This window comes from Esox lucius, chromosome 10, assembly GCF_011004845.1.
Source record: "Esox lucius isolate fEsoLuc1 chromosome 10, fEsoLuc1.pri, whole genome shotgun sequence".
NCBI classification, from domain to species: Eukaryota; Metazoa; Chordata; class Actinopteri; order Esociformes; family Esocidae; genus Esox; species Esox lucius.
The window spans coordinates 13,481,855-13,495,689 of NC_047578.1; the positions used below are offsets into that span (position 1 = coordinate 13,481,855).

Genomic DNA, 13,835 nt, shown 5'->3' on the forward strand with positions numbered 1-13,835 from the left:
CTCAGTGTGAGAGGGACACACATTGCAAATGCACTGTGTGCACTTTGTGTGCTAACAAGTGTGTATGCAGTGAGTCTGTGTCTCCCAGTTTGCGTGCGTGTGTGGCATTGTCCCAGCCATGGGACCACAGAGTTCACACAGAGAAAATGACTAAAACACATTGACAACCACAGCACCAAATCTTCTCCCTCTGTTGTTGGTCTGCTTGGACCCACTCCAACACACCACACACGCGCACCCACGGAGAGCTCCCTAACAAAGGAGGTCATTGTCAAAATGAGCAATTAAGCAGAACCGACTGTGCAAGCCAACCCGGGGGGATGGGGGGGGGCTGCATTTAGCAAGTGCCCCCATATGTTTTACCAGCTTGGAACAGAATTTGGCAGAGAAGGTTTCAGGGGTGCTAGACTAAGGATAGGAGCTGAGTGGTGTGGAAAGCGAGGGAAATCGAAGTGTCATACGATGCTACGTAACAAAGATTGGATCCAGTTCCCATGGACTGAGCCGCCGAGAAAGAAACTGCTGATGATGAGGTGGTTTAGCATTATTAATGGAACATCTGGCAGTAACGTAAATGACTGACTAGCGTCTAAGCAACAAACGGAAGTGTTTAAGAGGAGTTAACCTCACACTGGCCAGAGAAAGTTCGTCAAACTCTGGGAAAGTAGACGCCGGGCCTCAAACGATGAACTGTGTACATACAGGAGTCGAGCACAGGGAACTATACCACCCAAGTGGAGTGATGGAGACTGTACCCAGTTCTGTACAGAACTCGTTCACAGCTGAGGTGGGTCAAGAGGATGATACCCGGGGAGTATAGTTCATTACCAGCTCCACGGCTGGTCAAACAGCCTGGACGTAGCATGTAGGTGCGCAAAATGGACCAACGTTTATGCAATTACTTTAAGTGCGAGAGTCCTCAGGCAATTAGCTCAGACTGGTTCAGGAACGTCCATTCCTGTCCGCAAGGCTGCTGACGGAGCACAGGGCCTGCAGGGCGTAAGCACTGACCCCTTGACCAGTTTGACTCAGCTGGGATGACGAGACGGACCAAATGCGGAGCAAACCCGTGCGGAGGGGCTTACATAATTTTAGATTTCCATTCATCAGTCATTTACTTTTCATACATGGACGCCTCAGAGTTGAATCAGACGTGGAGAAAACATTCAGATTCTGGACGGGCACGTTAGAGGAAGTTCAGATTGTAACATTAAAACGTTTCTTCCATGTACAAACGAAATAGACCTTTAACAGAGGCCTTCCGTCAACACAGACAAGTCATCAGGGGCATTGGTTACTTTTCTGCTGACCCACAGCATTGTGAGATAGATGTCCGACCCACACTGCTGTCTCTACATATACATGTTTGGTCAGTCGATACCACGCGGTGTGGGCTGAAACATCGGACCTTAAGACAGGGCTGTCCGGATTGGTCAAGGCACTCATCAACTGGATGACAAGGTAAACCCTTCAACTAATCAGAAAGGTGGGCAAACCTAATAATCTGGCAGGGGAGCTGTAACGTATTCTGAATGGAGGGGCCAGGGTCTCTGAGTGTGTTCCACACAGCAGTGGAGTCCAAAGGGCTCCTTTATGTTTGAAGTACACAAAATAGTTAACTAGGCTTCTAGGAATTTGGACAATGAGAAGAAAAAAAGGTCTAAATGTATATTCTCTGGTAGGCCTGCGGGTAATTTAGCCAAGTAAGCACAATTGATTGATCAGTCATTGCAGGGGAAATTATCAACCACAGCAGGGGAAACAAATGAGATGTTGAAAATGACTGAGTTTATAGAAATGTACTGCCCCCTGCTGGTTCAACAGCAATACAGGCAAGGAGGATGGACACAAATACACGAGCCAGACAACAAAAACTTTAATCTTTCCGCAGGTCACTTGACTCAAAAATGAACAAGACTGCATCTTACTACTGTAATTCCCTTCAAACTCTAGAAAAACACTGTCTGGTGCCCAATATTTCAATAAAACCACATGGGGTTGTATCATCACATTTATTATGTGACTTTACAATAAAAACGGAATAAAACAGAAAAATACAGAGATGCAGTACATGAACAGAGTTAATGTAGAGAAGGTAACCCCAAAGTTGTTTATCTCAGACCGTAGACTGTGTCCTTACAGTCATTAGCGATTGAGGGGAAGCAATAACAGTGATATTGTGTTAACAGGTTGACAAAACAACCATGTTTTCCTCCCACTGTTTTCTAAAACCGGGTTCCCCAGATCCAGAGGCCTGTTATGTCAAGTGAAGTGAAATCCAGTATGCGTAGCTAATGGACCTCTAAAACCAAATTTAGAAATTGCCTATATACATACAAAAAAAATTAACAGAACTACAAGTTTAACAAGGCAAATATAATAGAGCCAAACATTTTAAACAGACAAAATAATAATAAATGAAACGTTATAATAACATGACTGAAGTTAGACAATGTGGTCCAGGGCTATATAATTTAAATTACACAATAGTAGAGCATAACAATTTGGGTTGAGGTATAAAAAAAAAAAAAAAAAGGCAATGACTAAATAACTGAAAAACTAAATGAGTTTAAAAAATGACGCCTGAGGTGTGCAGCTTCAGCCTTAAGGTTAAACTGATGCAGTCAGTGGAGAAAACGAGGAGCGGGAGAAAATGTTAGACTACTCCTCAGTTCAATCATTTGGTGTTAAAAAGGACACTACAACAAAGCAGTGCAGCCTGTCTCCAAGGTTACTTAACAAAGGGGAGAGAAATGGGGGGGGGGGGGGGGGGGGGGCTGAAGAAAACTAAATCCTGAAATGTTCGAAGGAATGAGTCCCTTTTGTGTCGTCCGATATTTGCATTATCTGCACTGACACTGACTTTTAAAAGCGTGTTATTTTAAAGTGCCCTTCAAAACATGTGGACCACATTGTTTTATGAATAGATTTGCTAAAGCGACAGAACTGTTCTGTGACAAACACCTCACTGCATTCACTGCTTATCAGATTGGGACCCACTTCACCTTGCACTGTGTCCACAGTTCACTGCGATCACAAAGCACTAGTCAACTCTGTTGCTGTTCCGGTCATTTCTGAAGATTTTATGTGATTTTTTTATTCACCTCAACTACATCTCAAATCATAGTCTTAAAGCAGTTGCATAGTTTTGCTATTTTCTAGTGAAAACTGAGTGAGAAGAGCACAGCACGTCAACCCAGTTACCCCCCGTGTTAGGGGGTTACATGGCTGATTTATGATGAAATAGCAAATGTTGTTACTTCATTTAGAGACAACGATGAAGTTGTAGAAAAAGGGACCAGAGTTGACTCTGAATAGGCACTTACTAAAGTCACCGCTTTTATTTAAACACTTGAGATGGGAATTTTATTTACTAAACTGAACATGTGCGCTTTTTGACAGAACGTTCAAATGACAACTCAAAACGGACTCATTTCCTGGAAGGAACCCAACAGCTCATACCTTTGTTTAGCATGTCTCTGTGTGAGAGACTGTGTGCTTATTAACTGTGAACCACATAACGCGTACAACTGTGCCCATTTCAGGAAGAAGAGAAAAATACTTCAGGGAGAGCAGGAGAGAAGAGGAAGTGAAAACAGGCATATTATAGAGGCGGTGCACGCTCTAGAACTGAGCACATCAGTGACAGGGGGTTTAATGGTGGACCCTCTATCGTACTCCTACTGCTCTGTCCCCCAGTCATAACCCACTAACCCCAGACACAATCCTCCTTCACAAACGCACACGGTAACAGGTTGTGAGACCACAGACAAACTGACAGTCCAGAATGGTAGATTGGCAACTAGTACATTGTTACAGGGTTCCTGCATTACATTTAAAATATCTTCTTCTTTTTGTTTTTTTCCAAGGTCCTGTGGGGAGAGACAGAGACAGGGACTTTTGTGAGAAGACGGCTGTACAAAGGAGATGACGACTCCATGTAATAGTGATTGTGTGTGTGTGTGTGTGTGTTTGTGTGTGTGGGCGTTTTGTACCTGGACGCGTCTAGTTTCTGCTGCTCCAGCAGCCTCTGCTGTGCCTCCCAGCTGTTCTTCTCCTCCTCGTACTGACGTCTCTTCTCCTCCAACTCCTTGTGCTGGGCCTCCAGGTTCTTCTTCATCTGCTCGTGGCGTCGCTGGAGCTGCAGGAGGACGGTTTGTTCCATTAGCAAGGCGAGACATGTGCACGTGTGAGTGAGCATGGTGCAGTCACAGCAATGACCGCAATACACATCTCATCCCTCTTGCTTTAGCTGGTAAATAAATGACCTACACTCACCTAAAGGATTATTAGGAACATCATACTAATACGGTGTTTGACCCTCTTTCGCCTTCAGAACTGCCTTAATTCTACGTGGCATTGATTCAACAAGGTGCTGAAAGCATTCTTTAGAAATGTTGGCCCATATTGATAGGATAGCATCTTGCAGTTGATGGAGATTTGTGGGATGCACATCCAGGGCACGAAGCTCCCGTTCCACCACATCCCAAAGATGCTCTATTGGGTTGAGATCTGGTGACTGTGGGGGCCATTTCAGTACAGTGAACTCATTGTCATGTTCAAGAAACCCATTTGAAATGATTCGAGCTTTGTGACATGGTGCATTATCCTGCTGGAAGTAGCCATCAGAGGATGGGTACAAGGCGGTCATAAAGGGACGGACATGGTCAGAAACAATGCTCAGGTAGGCCGTGGCATTTAAATGATGCCCAATTGGCACTAATGGGCCTAAGGTGTGCCAAGATAACATCCCTCCTCCTTCCAGTCTTCAACTGTCCAATTTTGGTGAGCTCGTGCAAATTGTAGCCTCTTTTTCCTATTTGTATTGGAGATGAATGGTACCCGGTGGGGTCTTCTGCTGTTGTAGCCCATCCGCCTCAAGGTTGTGCGTGTTGTGGCTTCACAAATGCTTTGCTGCATACCTCGGTTGTAACAAGTGGTTATTTCAGTCAAAGTTGCTCTTCAATCAGCTTGAATCAGTCGGCCCATTCTCCTCTGACCTCTAGCATCAACAAGGCATTTTCGCCCACAGGACTGGATACTGGATGTTTTTCCCTTTTCACACCATTCTTTGTAAACCCTAGAAATGGATGTGCTAGCATCCCAGTAACTGAGCAGATTGTGAAATACGCTCAAAATTGCTTTAAATCACCTTTCTTTCCCATTCTGACATTCAGTTTGGAGTTCAGGAGATTGTCTTGACCAGGACCACACCGCTAAATGCATTGAAGCAACTGCCATGTGATTGGTTGATTAGATAATTGCATTAATGAGAAATTGAACAGGTGTTCCTAATAATCCTTTAGGTGAGTGTATATGATCTATTGGTCCACTGGTTTCCATTACATCTCACCCCTCTTGCTTTAGCTGGTAAATAAATGACTTCTATGATCTATTGGTCCACTGGATTCCATTAAAGAAATACTGGTTCCATTAAAAGAAATAAAAGCAAATGTGGTCAAATCTTTATGGTGAATCTACAGTTGCATCACAATGGCACAAATGTTGGCATAAGATTTTGCTTACACTCCTCTCACCGCCTGATTTATGAAGCTGTGCGTACCTTTAAAATACACGTGTACGCAATACCTGCCCTTGAAAAATGCCGCGGCTGAAAACGATCGTCATTAGAATAACACGCCCCTATATATTCAAGTCTCCGCTTCCCCCACGCCCTCATTTTACGCCATGGACACACGGAAGACGGCAAAAAAGAGAAACTTCTCTGACGTGGAGATTGAGACGATCACCAGGGAGGTAGAAAGAAATAAAATTGTTTTATTTGGCAGTTTAAAAAGCGGAATAAAAGATGTGATGTGGAGTACCATTCATTCACATTAATAATTGCATGACAATTTGTAATATTCGTCTTATTATTTTATGATATTTATTATTAATGATGTTTATTGTTATTTAGAAGAAGAATGTCGTTATTATTATTATTTCTATTATTATTATTATTTAAAAGAAGAAGAATGTCATTTTTATTATTTTGTCAGTCTGAACTATATTTTGGTCATTAAAAGCCTTTTATTACTGAACCCAGTCCGTGCGCAACTGCCGGGCCTAACCCTGAAACGTCATGTAAAGCGCACAGGCTCGCATCTGAAGGAATACATATAAATCAAATGCTTTGGTAAAGTCACACAAATTAAACATTGAAGTCCATGTTGCACAAAAATAAACACTGAAGTTTGTAATTATTATGTTGTTGTTGTTTTTTTTTTACAGTGGGTCATAATATATCATATTTTTTAGTTTGTCAGTGCGTTATGATTTATCAAAACGTGCGTACACCACCTCCTGAGCTGGCGTAGGATTTGAGAGTGCCGTACGCCAACGTCCATATTGATAAATCTCAAAGTCACCGTGGTTTTGGGTGTACGCTGGAAATTTGGTGTACGCACTTTTGATAAATGAGGGCCAATGTGTACAGGACAACTTTAGCCAAATGATTTACACGTAGATTTTTTGCTTGTTACTAGTATTACATTATGAATAGGAGCTTTGTTTTGGTGGAAACCACCCTTATATCTTTGACTCAAATAGACCCTGACACAGGGCTATAGACTGCCACCTCTGTTAGAGCCTCAAGGACAATTTTCTAAAATGTACTTGAAGTTTTCTTTTTTAAATGATTTTATTTGTGCTGACTGAGTGTGTTAATATATTGTCCCCCAGTGGCACCCAGACATACAGGGGGACAGACAGACGATGACAGTAGGTCAGAGTGGTTTATTGGTGTGCTGAGTGATTCACATACCTCTTGCTCAGAGTCTTTGAGCTTCTGGATCTTCTCCTTGACCTTCATCTCAAACACCTGTTCCATCTCCATCTCCATCTTCTTCATCTTGGCCACGTGCTCCCTCCTCTCCTCCTCCATCTGTGCCAGGGGACTCCTGCCGAGAAACACACCGTCCGTCAGCCTGAAGCCTCGCGCACCAGCCCGGTCAGACTTTAGACTGCGGGCCGGGATGGATGTTTCATTCATCGTCTCTCTCGCATAAACGTGCGAAGAGGAGGGCAGAGGAAGGCCCAGTGGGCAGGGACCGTTTGAGTTAGTCAAGTCAAGCCACCGCGTCGCTTCAGTTAGTTAACACCACGTTGACACTGAGATCTACAGGTGTGAAGGCAGAGTGAAGCTTGGAAAGAAAGGCAGAGCCTAATCACAGAACAAATAGGGGTTTCCTGGAAGAATTTGAGGGGCCAATCTGCCAAGGACACAACAAAGACTTGCAAACTGGGCTGTTTGTCGGATTGCCTTTGAATATTATAATTTTTGTGATATTGTTGGGGGTCCCTGTACAGCACAAATAACATTGCAATCCAGGGGGGAGCGGAAATCGAAAAGAGACAGAGTAGGAAATGAGCCAACTTGAGAGGTTCTTTAAGAACTGAAAGTACACTTACATGCCGTCACTTGTGTCAAATCTTTAAAAAACAAAACACAAACAAACAAACAGACACTTAGCATGCATGATATAATGAAGACCATGCATTAGAGAGATATTAGCTAGCGGGTGATTACTGTGACTGTGATTACTGTTACATTAAGGTTCTCTGTGCTCGGCTGTGATTTAGCAGTGGCTCTGGCTTATGTGACTGTGTTAGATTTAGATTCTTGGCTGTGTGTGTGTGATTGACAAGGGGGAGAAGACACTGTGTTCGTGCAGGGCCTTGTCTCCTATGTCCACTCTGATCCTGAACAACTGGTCCCCAATCAGCCATCTGTGATGGTCACTCACTTAGTCATGGGCCCCTTGTTCTTGTTGTTGTCCACTCCGTTGTAGGTGACCGCTGCCAGTTTCCTACTGCGGTAGTTCTCGTAGTGGACGTTGTTGGTCACGTCCTTTAGGTCCTGCATGTGGGTTCTGGAACAAAGGGTGTCAAAGTATCGAGCTGATTTCTTAAGTGAACGGCAGGTAGAACAGCTCCCCCGCTTCAGTTGGAGTGAACGTGTTTCCAAATAAAGAACCGTATCAATTGAAACTAGCCACATGAACACACAGGACTAAAACACACGGGTCAGGATGAGGCACTGGTGCCGGCTTCCGCTATGTTGCAGATGAGTGTTATAGCTGTACCTGATCAGCATGTTCCTCAGGATGGTGAAGTCACAGTGCTCTCCATTTTCCACTGTGGATTACAAAGACAAAGTAAGGAGATGAGAACGCCTGGGTGTAGACGGGACAGATCGCCTGGGTGTAGACGGGACAGAACGCCTGGGTGTAGACGGGACAGAACGCCTGGGTGTAGACGGGACAGAACGCCTGGGTGTAGACGGGACAGAACGCCTGGGTGTAGACGGGACAGAACGCCTGGGTGTAGACGGGACAGAACGCCTGGGTGTAGACGGGACAGAACGCCTGGGTGTAGACGGGACAGAACGCCTGGGTGTAGACGGGACAGAACGCCTGGGTGTAATACTGGCAGCGGCCACAGTGTGGTGCCAGACTCCCTTCCACATAGTAGTTCCCCTGAGGTTTGGGCCTGAATGCTGTGTAGTGGATCACGTAGCCGAAGACTGCCCTCTTTCTCGCCCTCTCTATATTTATACACTTACATAGTCCCAGAAACATTTTCGGTATTCCATAACCAACTCTCTGCGGGCAGGCATCATGCAACCGCCACCGAAGTGCTCTAGCAGCAATAATAACAGTGCTGTTCGACCAGTTACGAGTGCATACACACACCACACGCGTGCACACCTCTTTAAGTGTTACAGGTAGATGGAGATAAAGAGCTGTATCATTAAAGAATGGCAGAGTTCAAGTAGGATTAATCTGTCAACCACCTGGGCCAGCATAGAATTCGGGTCACTGGAGTTGAGGTTTAGGATGTGTTCACGTTTGTCAGTGTGCGACCTGACTTCTGTGACGACTGCTGGGATCATCTTAAAGTTCAGAGGATCTCCCCCTATACAGGTCTAAGTTGGCAGTCGATTCCATTCAAACCGTACAGTGGTTAAATGGCGACGAAAAGAGGATGTCCAGTGAGTACCCGTGTCATTTAGAATGACTCATCTTTTTAATTGAGTTCTGCAGAGGAGTTTGAAAAAGGTAATGAAAGGGAGAAGTGTTAAATGGTGAACCAGTCGTCTTTTAAATTGATCATTTCTTAGTGCTCCATCCCTGTGCACTTATCTTTCTTAGTTGGATCAATGTGATTCTTCTTTTTATTCCTCTCAGGGTTTCAGAGGTAGCGGAGATATTTCATGGCAAGCCTTGCTTAAGCACGCATGCAGCTTCCTGTCTGTCTAGGATCAAAGAAGTGAAAAGTCATATCCTGTTGAGCAGAACATCAGTCTGCAACATGCGTGTATCAAACATAACCTGAGAACTGTGCCGTTTGTCTGTTCAGAACATTCCAGGGCCATGACGTCACCAGCAGACAGATAACGTAAAGTCTCAGGTGGCGGGCGTCTGTTTACACGGTTGGACACACACACGCGTCCGGGCACAGACACACAGGGCCAGGGATAACGAGTCAGTACCCCGGTCAACCGTGGGGCACCGGGCCAGAGGAATGACGCAGATTTGAGCATGACTAGTGTTGAAATGTGGATGCCCTTTTCAGAGCCATTTAAACGGCTGTAGGTAAGGTAAAATGAGCGCTCTAGACCTGAAGGGAAAGCAGAACTGACCTGACCTCACACTTCCCCCAGCCCATATATCCACAGCAGCTATGTGCAGAGAGTAGCGTGTTAAACCCGCGGTCATGTCCCTCGGATGCTTGCTACACATTACCTTTGAGTCAATCCCACAGATATGAAGGACAACAGTGGTTGTAATATCCAATAACACCCAGGGGGGCTGCTCTGTGTCCAGGGCGGTATCTGACTGTGACCTCTGACCCTCACCTTCTGCAACGCCCCAGGGGTACTGCCTCCCACGAACTCGCTTCTCGTTGACCACAATGATGGTGTTGCTACCGACAACGGCCAGCGGTAGGCGGTCCTGCGTGGGGAGGAGGAGAGGCATGTTACAGAGCTGACCCGTAGACCGCCCAACTACAGCATCTCCCTCATTGACACCAACTCGGAATCCAAACCTTGATCTTCTTCACTATCTTGTTCTCTTCCTCGTCGTCCGTCTCCGGGAACTCGTAGATCTTGATTTTGTGCTCTGTGATCTCACGCATGATCTGGGGGGAAGGGGTAAAGAGAGTGGTAGAAAGAGAGAGAAGTAAGGACGGGGCAAGTTAATCTGGTTGCTTCAACATACCATACATTCTTAAACAGTAAAAGCATGCAGTCAGAAAGACACTGTATCAACTTAACTGTCCAATTACAATGTCTTAAATCATCTGACAGCGTGTTCACGGTATCCTTGGTGTTCACAGAAATGCCTCTAACCCAGCCTGTAGGGGAGAACTTTTATATTCCCCATAGCACTCAGCAGAAGAACATCCACATTTTGCCATTCTTATGCTACATTCAACCACCAGAGACAGAGAGTGACAAAACTCATACACTATCAAAATTTCTATCCAAAATGCCTACAAAAAATTATAACTGCATGATCAATTTAATGTCACTAAAATCTGAAGAGATATGCAAATAACATCCTATGTAAGGATCAAAGAATAAGAAAAGATTGCTATTAACATAGTACTGACACAATAACCATAGACTAAACAGGATGACATTAAAACCACAGCACAGAGTCCATAACCCCTGTGGGTCAGGTGAACAAACACATCCTACTCCCCGGCACTGAAAACTGCCATAGAGATATTTACAGCAGATCTTCCTTCTGTGTAGCTCAGACGGTAGAACATACAACTCCAGGGTTGAGGGTTCAAATCCCACGGGGGCCAGAACAAAAAAATTATTTGATCTGTACTGAATAAGCATAAGAATGTCTGCTAAATGACTTAAATGTAAATGTCTATCTAGGCCAGTGAGTCACAGACATCAATAGTGGTTCAGGCAGAAGGGTCAATCGATGCATCAGGAAGAGGAGACTGTGCCCAGCCTCCACACATCAGGAAGAGGAGACTGTGCCCAGCCTCCACACATCAGGAAGAGGAGACTGTGCCCAGCCTCCACACATCAGGAAGAGGAGACTGTGCCCAGCCTCCACACATCAGGAAGAGGAGACTGTGCCCAGCCTCCACACATCAGGAAGAGGAGACTGTGCCCAGCCTCCACACATCAGGAAGAGGAGACTGTGCCCAGCCTCCACACATCAGGAAGAGGAGACTGTGCCCAGCCTCCACACATCAGGAAGAGGAGACTGTGCCCAGCCTCCACACATCCTCAGTGAGTCACATCAGGAAGAGGAGACTGTGCCCAGCCTCCACACATCCTCAGTCAGTCTCATGCAGCCACTGGACATTAGTTAGTCACTAAATGTGCTCCCTCCCACACCAAAAGTCAGCACACCCAGCACTTTCTGTACAACCACAGTTTTGGGGACCACACTGTTACACATAGGGGGAGGGGAGGGGGCTGAGAGAGGAAGGGGGGAGAGCGAGAGGCACACCTGCTTCTTGAACTGTTGGCACTCCTCAGGAGTCATTGTGTCCGCTTTGGCGATGAGGGGAATAATGTTCACTTTTTCATGTAACCGTTTCATGAACTCTATATCAAGAGGCTTCAACCTGGAGAGAGGGGAGAGAGGAGAGAGAGGGGAGAGAGGGGAGAGAGGGGAGAGAGGGGAGAGAGGGGAGAGAGGGGAGAGAGGGGAGAGAGGGGAGAGAGGGGAGAGAGGGGAGAGAGGGGAGAGGAGAGAGAGGGGAGAGGAGAGAGAGGGGGGAGGAGAGAGATGGGGGAGAGAGGGGAGAGAGGGGGGGTCAGAAGACAAAGAGGGGGGAGAGAAGAGAGAGGGGCAAGTAGAGATATAAGAGAGAAAGAAAAACAGGTTTTGAATTAATTTTAACGGAGGGCATGAGGGACCAGGTTGAGCTTGTTGGCTCTACACGGGATGGAGGACTAGAACAACTCTGGTTTCCCAGCTTGGCCGACACCAGGGCCAAAAAACAAAACATTTCTTCTCCATTGCTGCTGAAACTGCACATCCGGCCGGCCCACAACATTCTAAATCTACTAAACAGCACAGGATTCTTCTGTTCTGCCTGCCTGAAAACTGCTCAAGGTTACAGGGGTATTTCATACAGTCTTACAGAGCCGGTCAGTTTGTGAAAGGAGATGCTGGTATTTCTACAGTAAATAACATTTAATCCTGACATGCAGACAAACAGCTGTAGAGTATGCCCAAAGTCTCTGGCCTGGCTTGGTGTCCTTTGATGAATGTGGCTAGATTCATGTCTAACGAGGTAAACTGAGGTCTGACTGTCTTTGTCTCCATTTTGAAATCTCAGCAAAACACACAACACAACACACACACACACACACACACACACACACACTCTTTAGGAATCTGCTTGAGGGGACTGCAAGTCTGCAAGTCTTACACGAACAATTGGACAATAGGCCCCAGCAAAATGTCTCCACAAGGTTGAGTTTTGTTAGCGGTGTTGCTAATGTCCAGTGCTCTGAGAGTCCCGGGGACACGGGGAGAGGCAGGAACAGATGTTTACAGTGAACAGAGCCATACGTACACTGCTTGTTCTTCGGAATGACCACAGCCAGCCAGTCCAGGCACACAGACACCAGAACAATGACTCGGTCAGAGATACAGAGGCGCTGTGAGCCAAGACAGTGAGGAGAACTGGTATCCGGATTGGGGAGTGAGCTGGCCTGTCAGACGAGCCTTTTGTTCATGGAAGCAGAGAGCGGCCCGGCGGAGGGGGGGTGCCGTGGAACAGCAGAGACAGCTGTGTGTTGAGCAGAGCAAAGTACGGACCAGAGCCAAGACAGAGAAACTAAACCTCGGACAGGGAGCCCACCCGAGGACAGATTACACGCTGTCCCTGGGCGCCTCCCAACAGAGCCAGTACGGAGCAGAGGGCGGGACCAGGAGGACAGCCAGGCCTAAACCCCGAACGACAGATTGACTCCAGCCCAGGGAACAAGGGTGGGTGACCTGTAAACAGGTCTTAGGCTACGCATTAGTTCTACCATCCGTCTTTCCCTGGTCACTAATACCCAGAGGATATGAACTTCTCTCATCCGTTTGATGCTAATCTGCCCTGTTAAGGAATGGTCCCACAAGCCTCAGGTCTCAGTGAAAACTCTAAATGTGATTCTCAATCCCAAACGACAGACGGAATACACACCAGATTCTTCAACCCTTGGCTCATCGTACAGTGGCACAGTTTGTGCATGGAAGTCATTCCAGCTGCAGTACCTACCCGTGTCCGGAGGGGGCGATGAAGTAGAGGCAGCAGTGGACTCTGTTGTCGGGCATCTGCCGTCTGTTGACCCGGGACTCTGAGTTCAGATAGTCCTCAAACTTACTGTCGATGTAATCGATGACTGGCTGCCAGCTACAGGAGGACAGACACAACTCAATGTCAGGAAAGACTCCAGTCTCCATTCGCACAACACAGGAGACACATTGAGATGGAGAGATACCGGACCCTCTAGACACGGCTCGTCAGCCAGCCGTACCAGTTGCTGTTGTCCACAGCGTCCCCGAACCCCGGCGTGTCCACGATGGTGAGGAGCAGCTGGACCCCTCCCTCCTTCACCAGCACCTTCGACTGCTCCACCTGTCAGGGTGGAGAACACAGAGAAATGCATCGCGGCTAAGAAACGAGCAGAAATATCAGCACAAACCATCACAAACCATCACACGGAACGTTCCATCATGTATGGTTTATTTGCATATGGGCATTTACAAGCAGCGTGACTCTGAATGACCAATCAACAGATGCGTTGTGCCATAGTGTGTGAATAACCTATTACTATTACGAAAGGAAATGTGACA

At 46.3% G+C, this 13,835-nt stretch overlaps 1 protein-coding gene across 3 annotated transcripts in view; it reads right to left on the reverse strand.

Moving 5' to 3' along the window:
* Positions 1–1,854: 1,854 nt before the first annotated feature.
* sept7a (septin 7a) overlaps positions 1,855–13,835 on the reverse strand; it is a 35,875-nt gene continuing 23,894 nt past the window's right edge. For 2 of the 3 annotated variants that reach the window (XM_013135566.4, XM_020050336.3), the window contains 11 exons: positions 13,517–13,617; positions 13,258–13,392; positions 11,487–11,604; positions 10,051–10,143; positions 9,860–9,956; positions 8,085–8,136; positions 7,746–7,871; positions 7,411–7,431; positions 6,764–6,899; positions 3,996–4,141; positions 1,855–3,872 (listed from right to left, as the gene is read on the reverse strand). In XM_013135566.4, coding sequence (XP_012991020.1) covers positions 3,836–3,872; positions 3,996–4,141; positions 6,764–6,899; positions 7,411–7,431; positions 7,746–7,871; positions 8,085–8,136; positions 9,860–9,956; positions 10,051–10,143; positions 11,487–11,604; positions 13,258–13,392; positions 13,517–13,617 — 1,062 coding nt within the window. In that variant the 3' untranslated portion in view covers positions 1,855–3,835. The remainder of the gene's footprint in view (positions 3,873–3,995; positions 4,142–6,763; positions 6,900–7,410; positions 7,432–7,745; positions 7,872–8,084; positions 8,137–9,859; positions 9,957–10,050; positions 10,144–11,486; positions 11,605–13,257; positions 13,393–13,516; positions 13,618–13,835) is intronic. The other variant, XM_013135567.4, reaches the window with a different exon arrangement.